Source organism: Vipera berus (genome assembly GCF_964194415.1).
Source record: "Vipera berus genome assembly, chromosome: 1".
Taxonomy (NCBI): Eukaryota; Metazoa; Chordata; class Lepidosauria; order Squamata; family Viperidae; genus Vipera; species Vipera berus.
This window is the reverse complement of record NC_138202.1, coordinates 323,643,026-323,661,785: the sequence shown is the minus strand read 5'-3', so window position 1 is coordinate 323,661,785 and position 18,760 is coordinate 323,643,026. Positions and strand designations below refer to the sequence as shown.

Genomic DNA, 18,760 nt, shown 5'->3' with positions numbered 1-18,760 from the left:
TCATGAGCAATCTATACCTGATTGAAAGTAATTACATTTATTGACAAAATATTCAGCAAATATGCTTTGTGCTGCAGGAAGGTTTTTCTTTGTCCTTCATTAACAAGGCCCTCTTAAACACAATTTTGTCATTGAAATAAGCACAGACAAGTAACAGCACTTTGCCACACAAAATCGAGATACCTGGATTTAATTTATATTTTATGAATTAAATTTAATTTTAATTTTAATTTAATTCATATTTAATTCATATTTTAATTCCTTGGCTTATACCACTGCAACTTTAGGCATCACTTCTGCTACTTGATCTCCCTGGATTCCTTGGTAAATTCAAAAACTTGATAAAATCAGCAGGCATTGAGAATACTTGGTGTCTTTGTCATCTCTGAATTCCAAGGTTGAACAAAACTTATGGAGGACTTTCTGCCAAAGTGCTTGGAAAATCCTCAAGCAATCAACCAGACCCATTAGGCATCTCAGGAAGATCTTGCTAATTGGCTCTATTGTTTGGAGAATTCACAGGTCTCAGTGAGACACAGGTTAACCAAGAAGTGATCTGAATGAAAAATGACTGAAGACAATGTCCTCCACTTTCAGATATGCTATCTGTTGCAAAGAAGTACACCAGACAACCATTTTGTTTCAAAAGCATTCAAGGGCTTTTACTTTTGAAGAGTAAAACCTATCCTTGAAAAGCCAATTTGATGTGATGATTAAGATGCTGGACTAGTAACCAGAGAGTGTGAGTTTTAGTCCCGCCTTAGGCATGAAAGCCGCCTGGGTGACTTTGGGCCAGTCATTTTCACTCAGTCCAACCCATTTCATAGGGTGGTTGTTGTGGAGAAAACAGGACAGGGTATTATGTATGTTTGCCACTTTAAGTTACTTGTAATAAAGGGGGGGGGGGTTAAAAATCAAATAACACACATTTTCACCTCTTAGCATTCCCTCCCTTCAATTTCCTATCCCAACTCTTAAAAAAGACAAAGTTGCCTTTCCTACTCCAGAAGGTTTTATAGGCTGCTTGTGGTCCATGAACGTGACTCATGGCCTCATAAGATCTGTGACCCAGCCATTGTAACAAGTAAACTAGGGCTAAAATAAGATATAGCTCACCATGATAAATAATCAGCCAAGTTGGGAGGTTGTAAACTCTGATCACTGTGACTGTCCAATAATGCCCCCAGAAACCAACTGAAGTAGATAGATCATTCACACTAATAAGGCTCTTATTTGTATCTTGCCACAAAACTAGACATAAAAGTGTATCCCAGCTAAAAAAAATCTTTTTCTAGGACATGAGTAAATAAGAGGATTGTCTCACTGCACAAATATGCATAAGAAAGGATTAAGCAAATATATGCTACATGAGAAGGGATAACAATATTACTGCTTTGTGACTTATTTTAATATAAATTTAATTATGGGGTTGTTTATGCTAGTTTTAGCTAACCTATTTTATATCATAGAGGACAGGAAGGCCTGGAGGAACATTGTCCATGGGGGTCGCGATGGGTCGGACACGACTTCGCAAATAAGAACAACAACATTTTATATCATTCTAGATGAGTTCAGAAAGGCAAAAATCAAGAAAGAAATCAACAAAGTAGCAACAGACAGGCCTCAACAAGAGGTATATAGTAAAGTGTTTCAACCTTTACATATCATTTCATGAATTCTTCCATTAGCTTGCAGCTGTACTGTACTAAAACATTTGATTACAATTCCAAACCAAAGCTTCCCATGTTCAATTCCTATACAGAAATGAATAGGAAATGAAATCAATTAGCTAGCAATAAATAAAACAGTTCCCAAACTGCAGATGCAGATAATATATAGCTTAATGTAGGATGAAAGGTATTTAATATATAAGGATAGGTAAAAATAGAGAAAGGGCGAAATTGCTGCAATGTGTCCTTTTGTCCTTTAAAACCACAGTGCATATGTGGTTCATTGTATAAAAAACTCCTGCAAATGTAAACCAGCATTCTATATATCTAAAATTGCATGCAGTTTTCCCTCTATAGCTTCTCATTAATCTTCCTCTACCAGATGTTCTCTTTTTACCCAGCCCCCTTTAACAGCTGCCTTACTATCATAAAGGCTGAGAATGAGATAACAAAAGGATTTCAGGAATCAGCAATATAATATGAAAATAGCCAAGGTCAAATCAGCCAGTCATTTTAAAATTTATTCTCTCTTAGTTTGTATTTCAATCTAAATAAATCTTATGAATTTTCTAGACAGTTTGAGGTGATTCAAGGGTAATTCCTCTTTTACAAATATCAGTTTAAGATTAGTTTTTGAAAAAAAGCATTATTTTCTTCAATACATAAAATCTTCCTGTGTTTCCATTAGCCAAGATTTTTAATATTTGTTCCAGACACTGTAGTACAGATATATTCTTAAAAAAACATAAAACATGAGATAAAAACTTACTCGAGACAGTGTTGATCAATACTACATCTATTGTGAAATTGTGGACCACTATCACCCTTCAAAAAACTTCTAAAGGGAATATTTAACTGGCAGTGCATTTATTCTACATTCATAAAGCACATTGACATAGTTAATACAGTGGAGTAACCTGATAGTAAAACAGCTATCTCATATAGGTTAGTATAATTAATAGAATAGTGAACTTTTCTGTGAATTTCAGGTTTGAGGAAACCCTTGCAAAAAAGTGAATGGAAATATCAGTATATTTAGATGGCAATATCAAATTCCATAGAGCAATCAACCAAGGACTGATTCAGCCTCTATAACAGGACCAGTTAAGACTTTTAGAATTCTGCTGGAATATGAAAACAAATATCTCAATGAAAGAAGTAGTGTGAATCTCAAGATACAAGCCACCATTCTCTAGAGGACTTGAACAGGATAGGGAAAACAACAAACTACAGTGTAAAAATTATAGGCAGAGTTGCAAACAAAACCCCAAATATTTGCATTGCACCTCTTAGTATGCAGACCTATTCTTGGGTACGTCAAATTCCACAGCAGTCCTTCTGTACACAGCCTTACTAATTCAGTATCTTATTATATCTTATCCTATATGCCAGCCTTTATCTGATGACCTTTTCAGTGTTTTTCCTCTCTGCATCTTATTCCAGCTGGCGAGAGTGCTTTCTTGGTAATGACTTTTGTGTGAAAAATAAGTAAGACAAAAATAAGAGAAAGGTCCGTCACCATTTTATATTAACTCCTTCTCTGGTCCTTTTTATCTCCTTCATTTTAAAAAAACTATTATTGTATACTTTCAGTGGTTCATTACAATAGGAATTTGTATTAGTCACATTGTATTGAATGTTTCAGTATAAGCATTTTGAGGCTGCCTCTCTTAGAAAATCTAAACTCATTAGAAGACATACTACAATACTACTGTACAGGTGGACAATGCCAAAAAAAATCTTGATGTATCTGTTTTTGTTGGTTATTTCTTACAGATAAGAATGGATGAGTAGGAGTTAATGAAAAGACAGCTACTGCACTGATGTCCATCTGTTCATCTAGTGTGCTCCAAAACATATACAACTGAAGAAGTTTGGAGATAGAGATTAAAACTTATCCAAAGTGTATGATGAAAAAAAATGGTTAAGTCCTATGCATGCTATCCATACAATATTCATTTTCCAGCCTGTGTTTCTGACCACACCAAATTCAGTTTAGATTTTGCTGGCTAACAAAGCCAGTGTGGTTTCAACTTTATGCACAACATCAAAGCCTAAACTGAATTACAGCCATATCCAGGCAAATAGGTGATTTGACCAAATTGAAATCCAGTTCCAGCATCGGTGTTTCCTCTGCAGCAGCACAATCGTAAAAACAGCTAGCCAACCAATACTATCGGCTTTTGTTCTTCTTAGAATTCCCCTAGATCAAAGAAAAAACACACATGATAATAAAAAAAATGCTGCTGTATAATTGCACTGGATTCTGTGCTTCCAGCTCAGTTTTTTAGATGGCAACAGTTATGCATGGCTTCTTTTAAAGTTTTAAAATTATTTATTATTTTTAAAATTAATTTTACCAGGAAACTGGCATTAGGGGAAAAACTCACCACTTACAAAAGCCACAGGTGTTAAAGCTTAGCTACAAGCCAGATTTTGGAACTTGGGAATGTAGTAAGGAAATACCAGATTCTATACATGAACAAGACTGCTGAGTAGACAACTGATATGCCAGCTGGCTGGATTCATACTACAAATATGGTAGTGCATCTTCCAGCTAGTCAAATGGTGGTTTTAAAAAGAGGTCTAACTTTAATAAATGGTTTCAATTTTATTTCAAAAATTGTTTAATACAAAAGCATATTATAAATAAAAATGATAAATAAATATAGTAAAAGGTAAAGGTCCCCCCGCACATGCGTGCTAGTCGTTTCTGACTCTAGGGGCCGGTGCTCATCTCCGTTTCAAAGCCGAAGAGCCAGCGCTTCTCCGAGGACGTCTCCGTGGTCATGTGGCCGACATGACAAGACACCAAAGGTGCACGGAACGCTGTTACCTTCCCACCGTAGTGGTCCCTATTTTTCTACTTGCATTTTTACGTGCTTTCGAACTGCTAGGTTGGCAGAAGCTGGGACGAGTAACAGGCACTCACTCTGTTACACGGTACTCGGGATTCGACCCGCCAAATTGCCGACCTTCTGATCGACAAGCTCAGTGTCCTAACCCACTGAGCCACCGCGTCCCTTTAAAATAAATATAAATAAAGCTTATTATTTAACACATTTCAAAAATTGTGAGTCATAGCACAGTTAGATGGTTTTAGGCTCAACTCATTGACCTCTTCATTTAGAAGGAATTCTGTGAGCAAGGCACTTTTATAAAAAGGCTACTTGAAAGAAAAGGAAGACTTTTCATTAGTGGGAAATAAAATTATGGTTCGGGAGCTAAATTAATTACTTTCTTCAAGAATTTCACAATACTGATTTCTAACAATTCAATGTTTGGTTACTGGGTTTATGTCATGCATGCTCAGTTTGAATTTGTCTGAATCTTGATGTAAGATTCAAACTGGTATATCTTATGTAAATTGTCAGGAAGCAGTCTGTTATGAAGCCCTTTAAATAAAAGTAGTAAGTAACCAGTAATTTTAAAATTAGAAGGCAGAAATTTTATTCAGACTTGAAGGGTTAAAATTAGCTTTCCCATAACAGAACTGCATGCATGTTTTCTCATTCATGTCTCATCAAATTAACTCACAATATCGGCCACCCCTGAGCAGACAATTTGATTCATTTCAGCCCAGAAAAACTGCATCAATTTTAAGATAGAGACTTGGTTATCAGAATTCCTTCTAAATGAAGAGGTCAATGAGTTGAGCCTAAAACCATCTAACTGTGCTATGACTCACAATTTCAAAGCTCAATCAAGTCTTTGTGCACTCATTCAAAATAGTCCCTTTCTCTATTTCTCTTATTTCAGTGCTTTGTATTTGCTGTTCCAAGGTATAAATCAATTTCTTCACTTATACATCTTCTCAAAACCTGTATCTTTAAACTTTTCTTTATCTCATCTTAATTTAGCAGCTTGTTTTGTGCTGTTCATCCTGTTACCTGTATTTCTTTCCTGATCACATCTAAACACCTAAGGTAGAATATATTCCTTCTGAATGAAACTTTAATATATCTTCGATCTGCTAGGCAGAAGTGTGGACATAATTAAACATTAAACCACAGACAATCTTTATTGCCAAATCAAAACTCCCAATTCTATTTTGCATAATTCACAGACCAGTATCCATAGTGTACTCATCTGTATATCTTCCTTGTAAGGCCTATGGCATTTCCACAGATCATTAAGTTAAACATCCAGAAATGCACAGAACAATACAACACTCCAATAAATTGCACAAGAAACCAAATATCACTCATGGCATTGAGATTACTTACTTTGTTAGCCAGTTTTAATGTATCTATCTCTTCCCGTTGTTTGGTTAAGGTTTCATTCATACTGCAAAGATGGTCACTCATCATGCTTAACTGATCTTCATAGCTTCTCTTCGTTGTTGTCAATTCATCCTAAAAATCCAGAGGAGGAGAGCTTTAGATTCTGCCCAACATTACAAAGCAATGACATATTTCTGCATTCAATAAGTAGCCCATAAAACAGGACACATGCAGACAAAAAAGGAACAGTTTCATATTCTAACACATGTTGTGATTTTGCATTTTGCATTGATATTGATCAATTCCTGTTTTAAAGAATTACACTGGGGCCATTTTGGGTATTAAGTGCAAATGGCATTGAAGACCAACCACTTTACAACTGGAACTCAAACTTTTTAACCTCAAAAACACATAACACAACAGGCTTGCAACCCCACCCCACCCCCAGTGATGAGAAATTCAGGGTGACCAAGCAGATAAAAAAAAATCAACCAACAGAACTGGATTGTCCTTTGCCGCTGGGCACCTATAATAAATTCAGATAATCATAATGAAATCTTCACCAGTTGGACAATGCTAAAAACCATAATTAAAACTGCAAAACAATTTTTTAAAAATGGGTTACACCACTACCTGAAGTTGAAAAAAACCTTGCCTGTAACTTGCTGATGTTAAGTCTTGTTAATTTCATTTTTTCCAATGATGATTCTTTTGCTTTCTCTGCTAAAGTAAGCCGTTTTACAAGTGCTCGACACTATAAAAAAACCCAAAGAACCCAGTAAGTTACGTTTCCAACAACTGTAGCTACAGCATATACATATGCCCCAGAAATGATGACTACTTGATCTCCTAATAATGGCTCTTATTCTTCCTCTGATTTTTCAGTTATGTTAATGTTCATGTTGATAGTCCATCTGATCCTACTGCCTCCTGTCACTTTTCCTTAACCTCCTTCCTCAATTCCTAGCTTTGGACACAGCCCAATACTCCTCGGTCTCCAGCCAGGCCCACTGCTTTAGGTTCCATTTTGTCTCTTCATATTTTTGTTATAATCCAATAACAAAAAGTTTTGATCTATGCAGGTAGTCCTTGACTTATGACCACATTAGAGCCCAACATTTCTGTTACTAAGCAAGATATTTGTTAAGTGAATTTTTGCCCATTTTAGGACCTTTCTTGCCCTAGTGGCTAAGTAAATCATTGCAGTTGTTAAGTTAGTAACATGACTGTTAAGTGAATTTGGTTTCCCCATTGACTTTATCAGGTTGCAAGCACCCAAATTTTTATATAACATGACCATGGAAATGCTATAATAGTCATAAGTTAAACGATCATGTCACTTTTTTCAGTGTCATTGTAAGTCGAGAACTACTTGTTTTTTAATCTTGTTTTTAGCAAAAACCATGCAATTCTTTTTATCACCAATTTGCTCAGTATCTCCTTATGTTGTACATGCTTTTCCTTCCGTAACCTCCAGCCTATCATACAACTGATTTTCTTCAAAATAGCTTTTTTCTGTTTGCACCTTCAGTTTTTCCTCATTATCAGCTCTTGACACATTTGCTTTTTCTCAATGAACTCTTGGCTTTCTGCCCTAATTTTGGGTTGTTTCTCAGTCATTTCATCAGACAGCTGAACTGGAATAGAAGAAGGAGTTGTGCAACTTCATTCACGATAAATTCATTCTTTGCTCTTTTCCTGTACGATCAGTCTGTGTAAATAATGCCAGTTCATCTCATTCACCCCTAAAAATGACAAGTGTTTTTGATATTCTGCTTCCCATTCTGCTGAAGAATTTCCCTCTAAAGCCAAAAGTGAATCCACCTTTACCCTTTTTTGTTTTCTCTCTTTAGATATCAACTACCACTATTATCATGATCAAATCACTTCAAATACCTCTTTGATCTTGCCACTTTCTATCAACTATACGTTCAGTATTATTCTTTACCCTCACCAGCCCTTTCTGTTCAGGATCCAGACACAGCGCTCTTTTGCCTATTTTCAAAAACAATGTATCACATCATTTCTTCCTTTATATCATTATAACATTCAACCTTTTCTCACTGTCCATTTTATTATTTATTTACTTATAAGATTTGTACATCCACCTATGTTAGAACACAGCTCTGGACAGCTCACCACAATATTAAAAGTACAAAACCATAAAACAAAAACTTTGGAGCCTCAGTTCCATCTTCTGGACTGTGTCTTAACCAGGCCCGGATTATCTCTCACCTGCTATTTTCTCTCCACCTTGTACTTGTTGTACTTGGATATAGCACTTCAATGATAATTACTCATCTACTGCATCTCATCACTTTGACAATGCAAAAACTTTCCTTTATCCCTGTTACTGGTTTCCTAACTATTCCTAATTGCACAAGCTTCCTGACTTCAAAACAGGAATCATCTACAACACACAGTTTAAGGACTGTAACAGCCACTATATAATAGCCAACAGGCTGAAGACTAGTAGAATGCATCCATGAAAACCAGCTAGCAGTCAGAAGATATGATGAAAACTTAATTTCACAACACATGGACAGACTTAACCAAAGTTTCAACTGGGAAACTGTGAGCATTCTAAATCAAGCCAAGTCCAAAAATGCCAGAGAATTCTTGGAGGCCTGGCACTCAGACACATCAGCTATCAACAGGCACATAGAGATAAACAACATCTACATACCATTCAAAAGAGACAATCAAAAAGCCCAAAAGAAAATAAAAAGATCAAAACACATCCTCACCAGCAATCACTACCCAAATAAACAGAGATTAAGTCCCCTTTTTACCATCCTAAAGTCCCTATTTGGGGTAGAAACAGGGCAACTGGATGGAGCTGAGCATTTACTCGCCCAATACCCATCCTGATGGCTATGCAGAGTTTGTTTTCTTTGTGCCCTAGGAGAGAAACATCATCTGCTACCTAAGATTGAATTCTCAGCCTTCAGAAGGCTGAGTGTCTTCACCATTTGGCCACATCACTCATATTAACACCAAGATTAACATTAGACCAAAATCAAATAAACAATACCCCAATCAAGAAACTATCAGCACAGACAAACAACCTAATGGTAAACAACAGCTAATCAAGGAACCACAAAGAAAGAACACTCCCTTCTAACACTGATGTTAGCTAGTTTGTAATGAAACATCCTTAAGGAAACCACCAAGCTCAGAGAGCATCAAGGATCCCACAGTGACTTCACCTTGTAAAAGCTTCATGATCTTCCTTCTCAACTATTTACAGCCCAATACATTTCTTCATGTAACTCTACAGCTACATTGTCTATGGAGATTCTCGGTCATTCAGGTCACAGTTATCCGAAAGATACTTTTTCACGAGGCAACTGGACTTTCTTGTTTTTCTTTGAAGACGTTTCGCTTCACAACGAAGAAGCTTCTTCAGTCCACCATCCAGTCAGAGCTGAAGAAGCTTCTTGAGTGAGAAAAGAAACATCTGTAAATCTTTGGGACTACAGCTCCATTCTTTTGAGCATCTAAAGCACTTTATTTTACTTGCTTTTGCTGCTCTTTATAGTTGAAATTTCCTTCCCCAAATGCCCATGTAGCAACTTCCCTTTTCTCTGAAAATCCATTTGTTCTAGGTAATCTTTTACTTGCCCTCCTTGTCCTAATATTTCTTTATAGCAAAAGCAAATTATAGCACAAATAACTGAAACAATCATATCTTATTCTCCTACTTACCAGAAATAAATGGCAAGGAATTAGACAATGAAAAGACCTCTATAAGAAACAGAACATCTATAGTAACACTAAAGTCTGAATATACAGAGTAAGCAACTTATTGCTCATTTACCTCCGCATGAAAATGTACAGATTTGCTATCAGCAAGCTGCAGCTGAGATGTAAGCTCTATTATTCTTGCCATATAGTGGTTCTTTATCAAATCTTCCCTGGTATCAGCTTCTGGAACCTTCCAAGCAAGTATGTGGGGAAAATGTAAACGTTTATTCAAGTATGAAAAACATCACAAATCAAACATGTCTTCCACTGCATTGAATGCCTGTGAAAGCCATAACAAACAAACAAATTGTAGAGTTGAAAAAGTGCAAACAAAATTATGAAAAGATGGTAATAGTTCATTTATGAGGAAAGATTTTCTGGGCAAAAAAAGGTTGAGTGAAACGAGCACTCACTGAGATTTATAAAATAATATACAGAAAGTAGAACCTCAAATTAGCTGACTGGTGAAAGAAAATAATTTCTTCACATTGCACATAGTTAAAATATGGAATTTACTTTCTTGTATCTTTAAAGTTAGATAACAATGGAAGCTACCAGAAATAGTTGCAGAATTAGTATTAGTAAAACTAGAGGAACAAAAATAACTTCCATTCAACTACACTGAATTATTATTATTATTATTTTCATAATCCCAGTGGCATTATTTGATATACTAAATATATTATATAATATTAATATTGTACCTCTTCATTTCCAGTGGTCACTGTTAGCATTCCAATCTTTAAAAGAAATCAGGACAAGGTTAATTCAAAGTAGTAATTTATTCTTCTAAAATCATTTATATGCAGTAGAATTTACTCTTTCTTACTTTAGTAGAATCTTAACCAAAATATGTTCTAAATTTTAAAAGTATAAACATGCTTAGTTTTATCAATTTTAAAGGACATATTGAATATACAGTATGCTGAATTCCCTCCCATCAGAATCAATGGGGCTCAATAAGACTATGAAACATTAAAACCTGAGGTGCATTGAATTGTTTTCCTCAATACTGTATGTTAAAAATATTAAATCAGAATTGCAAGTGTATTATCACCTCACCGGTAACAAATGCTAAAAAAAGAAACTTTGAAGCACTAATAGATGTAATGCATCAAGTTACCAAGTTTCTAAAATATACAATTAAATAATCTCCCATTATTTATCACAGGAATGTCACGCTGCATAAAATTTGTTTAAGATAATGATGGATTAGCAGAAACGAAATCTGAACTGCTGATAAGAGAAGTGTACTTCTATTAGAAAAATACTGGCACACTGCCATACTACCCACTGAGCTATTTACATTAGTTAGCTATTGTCCCTTGATGTTCTTCCTCCTCTTCTGGTCTTCAACATTCTTCAGATTGTGCACCCAAACTCTTTTCAGAAGTACAATCCATTGTTTCATGATAAATATCCATGAAAAAAACACGATATTTCACCACCTCAGTGGCAAGTAATACACTTACCAAACTTGTACTTTGAACTGGCTCTCTCAGTGCTTTTTCTGCACCATCATCGCTCTCTTGTTCCACTGAATTTAACACACAGGATTTTTCTGTGGTTGCTTCAATCAGCTGGTTGCCCACAGAAGTTTTGGCCTTTTCAGATACTTTTTTATTCTCTTTCTCTAGCTTAATTTTGGCTAGCTGGGCCTCCAGCATCCAATGCTCTTTTTCTTGTTCCAATTTCGCAATTTTTTCCAAACTCTGCTGGACCTGGGGAATAAGGAAAGTTATCATTTTGAAGCAAAATGATGCCTATTTAAGCTACACTGGGGGGGGGGAATGCTGAAGTGGATTGCTTGAAAAATAATTCACATGGAACTGGTTGCAAGAGGAGGTTGGAGGAATAGAAGACACCAACATCTAACTTCAATATGCTGTCATGTGTTCTGCACACACCCAAGCGGTTTGCATTGAGAAGTATCTAGCAGATTTTTATGAAGCTGTAATGTTTTTTTAATTTTAAAATGTAAACATATGATGCTAACAAGTTGCACAGCTGTGCACACAAGCCACATAGATTCAACAGCAGAAGAAACAGATGCTTGTAATAGCAGATTAGATAACATTTTATAAATCACAACCAAAAAGACATTATTTGTTTTAAAAACTCTGAACAGTATGATTTAATTAAGATATGAGTACTTTAGTGTGATCTTTCCCCAACTATAACAAGTTTGGTTAATGGACTGTTCGCTCTAGATAATGTTTTGCAGCTGGGGAAAAGAGAATGTAAAGTTATTCTCCCAAAGCGCCAACAGGAAGTACATTCTGGATATATATTTCCATCTGTTTACTAACTCCCTTTTTTAAATGAATCCTTCTGATTACTGTAAACTGAATTATACTTGAAACTAGAGTAGGATCTCATAAATAATATTAATTCTTTTAACTGCTGTCTACCAGTGAACTAAACACTTTTTACTTTGAAATAAATTTAAGAAGCTGGCTGGATATCATATAATAGTCCTAAAAACTACTAGTACCCATTTATACTACAGCCTAATTTCACTTTCTTTCTTTCTTTCTTTCTTTCTTTCTTTCTTTCTTTCTTTTTTTTCTCTCTCTCTCACACACACACATTTTATACAGATAGGGTAATATACATCAGCAGATAAGCAAAGTATAGCTCCAAGTATTATAAAATAGTGTTACTGGGTTTTTGCAGAGAAAACTAGTTTTGGGAGGAAAAGGTTATAAAAGAACCTGTTTGCTCTAGTTCAGTGTTCTGCATTTGGATTGAACTTATACTACAGGAAAGTTCAAAAACCAAGTTTCATTCTCCCTTTATTATGGATGTCCATATTTAGATATCTGTGATAAATGAAGATGTCTCCCCAGTACAACTCCCAAACATGGTACATGTACTATACTTTGAAGGGGCTGCATATTGGATCATGAGTACCTGCTGTGCGAGTCCTTCTCTGCTCTCCGTGGAGCTCAGAAGAACCCTGCGATTGGCCAAAGCCTCTTCGTAAGGCACTGAATCAGGACAAGGCTGGAACCCCAAAAAAAATACATTTTAGTAAACTAGGCTAGGCCGGAATATCTTGTATTTTTCATCATCCTTCCCTTTGTTAACAAAAACACTTTCCAGATGCTTTTCAGTCCTCTAGGGCAGAGGTCTGTGGCATTATTCTTAGCATTCCAGAGTGGGAATTAGCAAAAATGACAAAGGAAAGCCTTTGCTTCTCCTCTGTATAAATCACACGTTCAGTGCAATTATTTAAATCATGGGTTTTATTCTTGAGAAAGTTTCTGCTGAAAAAAAATTGTTTGAAACTGCAGGAGATATAAACATAGCAAAGACTGCAAGAAATATTGGGAATAGGGGGAGGAGATTATGGCTGCGTGGGAAAAATGCAATAAATAACAGCTGGCCAGAGTGATAAAAGTCACAGATGAGAAATATTTTTTTCAGCTCTTTGCTACTGATAAACACAAATGAGAGGGTTACTCTTGCCCGTTTTCTCCATTCAGCTAAAAGATAATATGAAAACAATGCTCATTAAATTAGTGTTTATATCAACTGAGCTTTTATATCCATTGTAGCACTTCACAAATAAAAAAAATGAGAATTCAAACTTAACAGGCTGAGGAGATACTGTATATGATTAGAGGTCTGAATCCTTCCTAATGCTTATATTCTTTGTTTGTGTGAAAAATTTTCTTCTCACCAATCTCCACTGTGATATATTGTTTTTGCTTCCCTTTTCCTTTTTATCACGATCTTTATACTGTAAACCCATCAGGCTGGACAGTCTTATTGTTTTAAGTGGTGCTATTTAACCAGCTGAGAATCTTTGCAGCGGAAGTAGTATAGGACAGAAATACTATGAACATAGTTTTTTTTAAAAAAAAAACACGTTTTAAATTAAAAATTGGATGTCTGTTTCAGTATCCAGCACATTATGTCCTAATAACAAACATGAATTTACAAATTATAAAATTAAGTTATACTTTTGTATAGGTGCTCATCGGTCATCACTTGGAAGATAAATTGTCTTATCAGCTTTCTGCACACTCTACTGTACAACTATAAAAGGTTGTACTCCAGAACTTGAGATATGTAGAGTACAGCAGGTATAATATATTATGTGGAAGGAAGGTAAACAAATTTACTCTTTGCAGGGAAAATCTGTTCATGGGGCTAATATAAATGAACACAACTGTAATTCTGGCTATCTGCAAACAAGAGAAAGCTTCTGGGAATTTCTCATTATTTTGCAGCCATTCGTATAGATGTTAAGAAGGGTTCCGCACAGCTAAGCAGAAATTAGTATATCGGAAATTTGTGGTTAGCACCAACTCTGCATACTATCTAAGAGGGAGGGGAAGAGATTTTGCCACATTACACTAAGCTTCAAAAATAGGAAGAAGTACATTTCCCTACAGCAGTAAGCCATAAAAATATTCAGGACATAGCACAGTGTCTTGTTGCTTTCTGCTCCTTCCTGAAGTTTGGCACAAGGTTTAGAGAAATCTTGTCAGAGTAAAAGACAAAAATATTGTTGTTGGTTATGGCAATTAAATAATGCACATAAATGTCAGGTATGAGAAGAGATACCCATGAACCTTATTGCTAACATAAACAGGTCCATCACTAAGAATCTGCTCCTTCTGCTGAAAATTAAACATGTAAGCCTTCTGCCAAGTGCCTCATTAATTCCCCATGGTTCTTCTTAATTTAAATCCTCAATTTGTCTCAATCCCCCTCTCAGCCCATATGGAAATCCCAGATATAATTTTCCCCCAAACAGCCATAATATCTATCCCTAAGTTTCCCACTTCTTGGAATTCCTTTCAGATTCCCTCATAATATTTCACAGGCTAACAGCAGGAAGCCTATTACAACTCTCACGCTCATCCGTCAATTTTCAGCCTCTGCAATCCCTGAATTCAGCTTCAGACTAGCTAACAAACAACTGAGTGACAAAAATGGTTCCATCTCTAACAAAGAACCTCTTCATAAGATGAAAATATTTCAGTCCCACATGAAAGGACTTTTTGAGCTCACCCAAGGAATCCAAGTTGGTGTTGGTATATCTACTGTACGTGAACAAGTACAAACCTTCTTCAGAAGTTTCATGTAGGCAGCTGCTTTCTTCTTATACTGAAGCATGCACTCAGCTGAGAGGGGGTTGATAAATGCCATTCCTCCTTTAGGTCCATAACTCAGTGATAGACTGAAACTATCTAAATTATTGCTGAAGAATGAAGCAATCTAGACATACAAAAATAGAGACATGGTATAGTGCACTGGTCTGCTTTGGATATAAAATTAAACCATGGTTTAACATAGGAGAAATAAACCATATGATAGATTGTTTGTTCAAAAAAGATGATGGTGGCCAGTCACAAAACACCCAAATCCCAGAAGGCCAGTAGGGTGAGACAGCCACTGTCTCCTTTAAGATAACAGGATATGGACACACAAACACTGGGCAGCCACCTACCGCCCTTTTTTATATTTAAACTCCATAGGGCCTTTGAACTTCTGCAAAATATGTTAGGGGTTGACATTTTAATAATAAAAGTGGGGGCTGAAGGCATGTAAGTAAAATAAATGTGCAGAAGTCCCAGTCTAAATATATTGAACTTATATCCTACCTGGTTTTTTTTAAGGATTTACCTCATGAATAGTACTTTTTAAAAAGATAACACTGGTCACATTACAATATATCTGCTTTTCTTGATGCCTTCAATTTAGTGTCAGCTCCTGGTGACTGCCTGAACAAGTTGGCAAGATTTTGGAAGTGGATTACCATTGTCTGCTCCTTCAGAGAAGTGACTGGCCCCCAGCTGTTTTTGTGCCTAAGGTGAGACTAGAACTCAAGGTCTCCCAGTTTCTAACCTGAAGCTTTCACCACTAACGGCTCTCCAGATAAGTCACCACTTGAGTTGAAAAGAAACTTTACCTTGCCTGTTGCATTAGTTAATGCCACCAGAGAGGATAAGATACAATCATTGGTGGTGATGAGCTTCTGAGTGGCTATAGGGAGCTCATGTTCCAAGGTAGCTTTTTGACTAAAGTGCTTGGAAATATCTAAAATCAAAAGGAATTAATATGTATCAGTTATACACATAGGTCACAGCACCTTTACCTGTTAAGATTTATATTCCATCTCAAGATAGTTCACATGGAATTTGTCTTCATTGTATTCCCAAAAAAATCCTGTCAACACACATAAATGAAGATGAACTGAAAATCTTTAAATTCTCAGTCTAAACTGTTACACATTAGTTCTCCTTTGCCTTGAACTTCTCATTCTAATCGTTTGAAAATCTATTTCTCCTTGCTATTTCTACCTTTTACTTTTTTTTACTCAAAAAGTGTTTTTGCAAGAAGATATATCCTCCTCACCATTATGGAAACCAATAGCTTACATATGTTACTGTTCAGTAATCAGTTTTTTTTAACAGGATTGCCAGATAAAAAATTGCAATGTATTATAATCTCATTGCTTCCCTCACCTTCTCATTTCCTTGAATCAGGGTGAACTACACAGCAAGTTCAAATGGTCTCACCTTTCGTAACTTCATGAAATCCATTAAGAGATGAAGCAATGCGTGTGAACACAGAGCTGAAGTTCGTTCGAAGCAAGTGATCTGCTTTTGTGCCTAGATTGTATAAACAGTTATAAATTGAAACTTGGTGACAAATACAGCATTAAAAAAGCATGAAATAGGAAGAGAAACACAGAATAGTATTGGGTAAACAAATCAAAGACCTCTTTTGAGATAAACCGCAGACCTAATTTGGTTAAACAGTGTAATCAATGAGCCCAGAAGGCTGCAACATCCAATTATAGTTTTTTTCTGCTTATTTATTACATTTGTACCAAGTTCAGATTTCTTCTTTTAAGCAGAATTAAGATGGCACAGAAAAACCAACTGAAAAATACTATGTGGCATTACATTATAAAATAATTAAATTAAATGCATTTTTTTAAATTTTTGAATAATTGTCAGCACACAATAAAATCACTACCATTCAGATTAGCAGTTAAAACAAAATTAGAAACACAAATCTGAGTGAGAACCTAAATTAGTAAAGTTTTAAATCACTCCTACTTTAAATAATTCAAATCATTTCATGGGATTGATTTCAATTATTTTCCTTCATCTATTACATGAGTTATTACAGTGAAAGATACAGATGAATAGGCCAGCTTCTTTGGGTCAATTAAGAGAATGACATGTAAATAATTCAGTATCTGTCTTCTTGAAGAAGTCACATTTCATACATCACACTGAATCCTGAACTGCTGTTGCCCAAAGCCCACACTTACTGGGTAAGGCTAGAAGACTAATGTATGTATGCAGCTTCTCAAAGATTGCCGTCAGCTTCTTCATATCATTTTGCAGGTTCATATTCATGGCTCTTAATGCAGCTGTGCAAAGAGAAGATTCACACTCTTCTTCCAAACTAGGAACATATGAATTTATGTTTTTGAGAGTGAGTATTATGATGGTACTTTGATACTTTTTAAAAAAAAAGTATGAGGAAAAAAAACATAAGAAGAGCCTGCTGGGTCAGGCTATAAAACCAATCTAGACCTGCATTCTGCATTGCACAGTGACAATTGCACAGATTTGGGCAGCATAAAGCCAGAAAGAGTAATAAATCCTTTCCACTGTCACTTTCGAACTAAGCATGCTGCTCCTCCTGATTCAGGAGACAGTAAACAATCATCAAAATTAGTAGTAATTGAAAGCTTGATCCTCCACTAAGTTTTTCAGTCCTTCATTCAAAATCACCCATATTGACTGTCATTAGCAGAAGTCCAAGCAGCAATTTCAATTAGATTAGATTAGATCTTAAGCCATTTTCATTATTTTTATAAATAACCCAAGATGGCAAATATATCTAATACTCCCTCCTCCAGTTAATTTATTAGTTTTTAATTATAATTTATAATTATAAATTATAAATAATTATGTGTGATAGGAAAATGAATTCCCTACTTGAGTCCTGAATCTTTCTGTATGCGGTTCAATGAATGACTAAAAATGCTACATTATCTAAGTCATGAATGATTTTATATGTTTCTATCTCATCTTCCCTTTCCATCTTCATTCAAGCTAAAAGAGCTTGAGTTTCTATAGTCTTTCTTTATGTTCCAGCCTCCTAATTATTTTTGATGCTTCATTTGTACAGAGTTTTAGCTCTGTAATATTGTTTTCAAGATGTGGTAGTAGCAACTGTACATAATACTGAAAGGATAGTTTCACCATCAATTATAAAAGGATAGGAAAGAAAGCCAGAGTGCATTAAGGTGCACTGAGGGCTCCCAACTGCTCACTATTGCAGCCTTCACCCACCTGACAAGTCTCCAGATGGAACTATGATTACCAGGATACCCAACCATTACAGATACCATTACATCTGGAGAAAACAAGTTTGTGCTAGTGTGTTTTTTTAAAAAAAAATCCAATTTGCTATTATTTGCTATTATCCAATTTGCATGCTCTGACATGTTAGATTTTGATGGGTATTCAGGCATCACATTTCCTGCTTAATCTTCCTTATGACAGTTGACATTACTGTATAAGGGAGGAGCACAATCAAGTTTGCTTGTTTTCCTCTTGCCTTTCTCCTGAACTGGTGGGAAAAAGTTCTGAAAAGTGGGTTGTTTTCTATGTATCTTCTATTTATCTACCTAGTTCCAAATTGCTTGGGAGGAGGGGGGGAAACTCTGATAGTACCTTTTCCACTGATAAGGAAGAATCTTCCTGAGAAACCAGACATAAGATGTTAAGTAGTCAGAAAATGTTTTCAATTCCGTTGTTGTTTCCTTGCAAGAAAAAAAGAAGAAGTTTTAGATATTTAGTATCAAGAACTTTAAACAGGGAACTATAGCAACAGAATAACTATTACCAGCACTGTGATGGTGTCTTCTGTGATGCTCTCAAACAAATGCAGAATTCCTTCCTCCATTGGGCGAATGTAGGATGCATTTTCATGAAGGTACTGTGAGAACTGAATGCAAAGAGATCTATCAGTGGTTTTAGCTGGCTGTTGTGATTCAGGGTCAGCCTGTGGGTTCGGCAGTTGGGTCGGACGACTCAGAGGAGGAGGAGGGGGGTGTTGAAGAGCTTGCTGATGAGA

At 35.8% G+C, this 18,760-nt stretch overlaps 1 protein-coding gene across 10 annotated transcripts in view; it reads right to left on the bottom strand.

The window, feature by feature from the left end:
- Positions 1-2,173: 2,173 nt before the first annotated feature.
- The window catches only part of PPP1R21 (protein phosphatase 1 regulatory subunit 21), a 34,522-nt gene continuing 17,935 nt past the window's right edge, over positions 2,174-18,760 (bottom strand). For 3 of the 10 annotated variants that reach the window (XM_081331621.1, XM_081331620.1, XM_081331626.1), the window contains 13 exons: positions 18,530-18,631; positions 18,358-18,446; positions 16,941-17,077; positions 16,177-16,269; positions 15,567-15,694; positions 14,720-14,872; positions 12,554-12,646; positions 11,113-11,361; positions 10,345-10,380; positions 9,714-9,830; positions 6,549-6,647; positions 5,897-6,025; positions 2,174-3,873 (listed from right to left, as the gene is read on the bottom strand). In XM_081331621.1, the coding sequence (XP_081187747.1) occupies positions 3,844-3,873; positions 5,897-6,025; positions 6,549-6,647; positions 9,714-9,830; positions 10,345-10,380; positions 11,113-11,361; positions 12,554-12,646; positions 14,720-14,872; positions 15,567-15,694; positions 16,177-16,269; positions 16,941-17,077; positions 18,358-18,446; positions 18,530-18,631 (1,455 nt within the window). In that variant the 3' untranslated portion in view covers positions 2,174-3,843. Of the gene's footprint in view, positions 3,874-5,895; positions 6,026-6,526; positions 6,648-7,418; positions 7,531-9,102; positions 9,333-9,713; positions 9,831-10,344; positions 10,381-11,112; positions 11,362-12,553; positions 12,647-14,719; positions 14,873-15,566; positions 15,695-16,176; positions 16,270-16,940; positions 17,078-18,357; positions 18,447-18,529; positions 18,632-18,760 lie in introns of those variants that run through there. The other 7 variants (XM_081331624.1, XM_081331622.1, XR_014026972.1 and 4 more) reach the window with 6 other exon arrangements.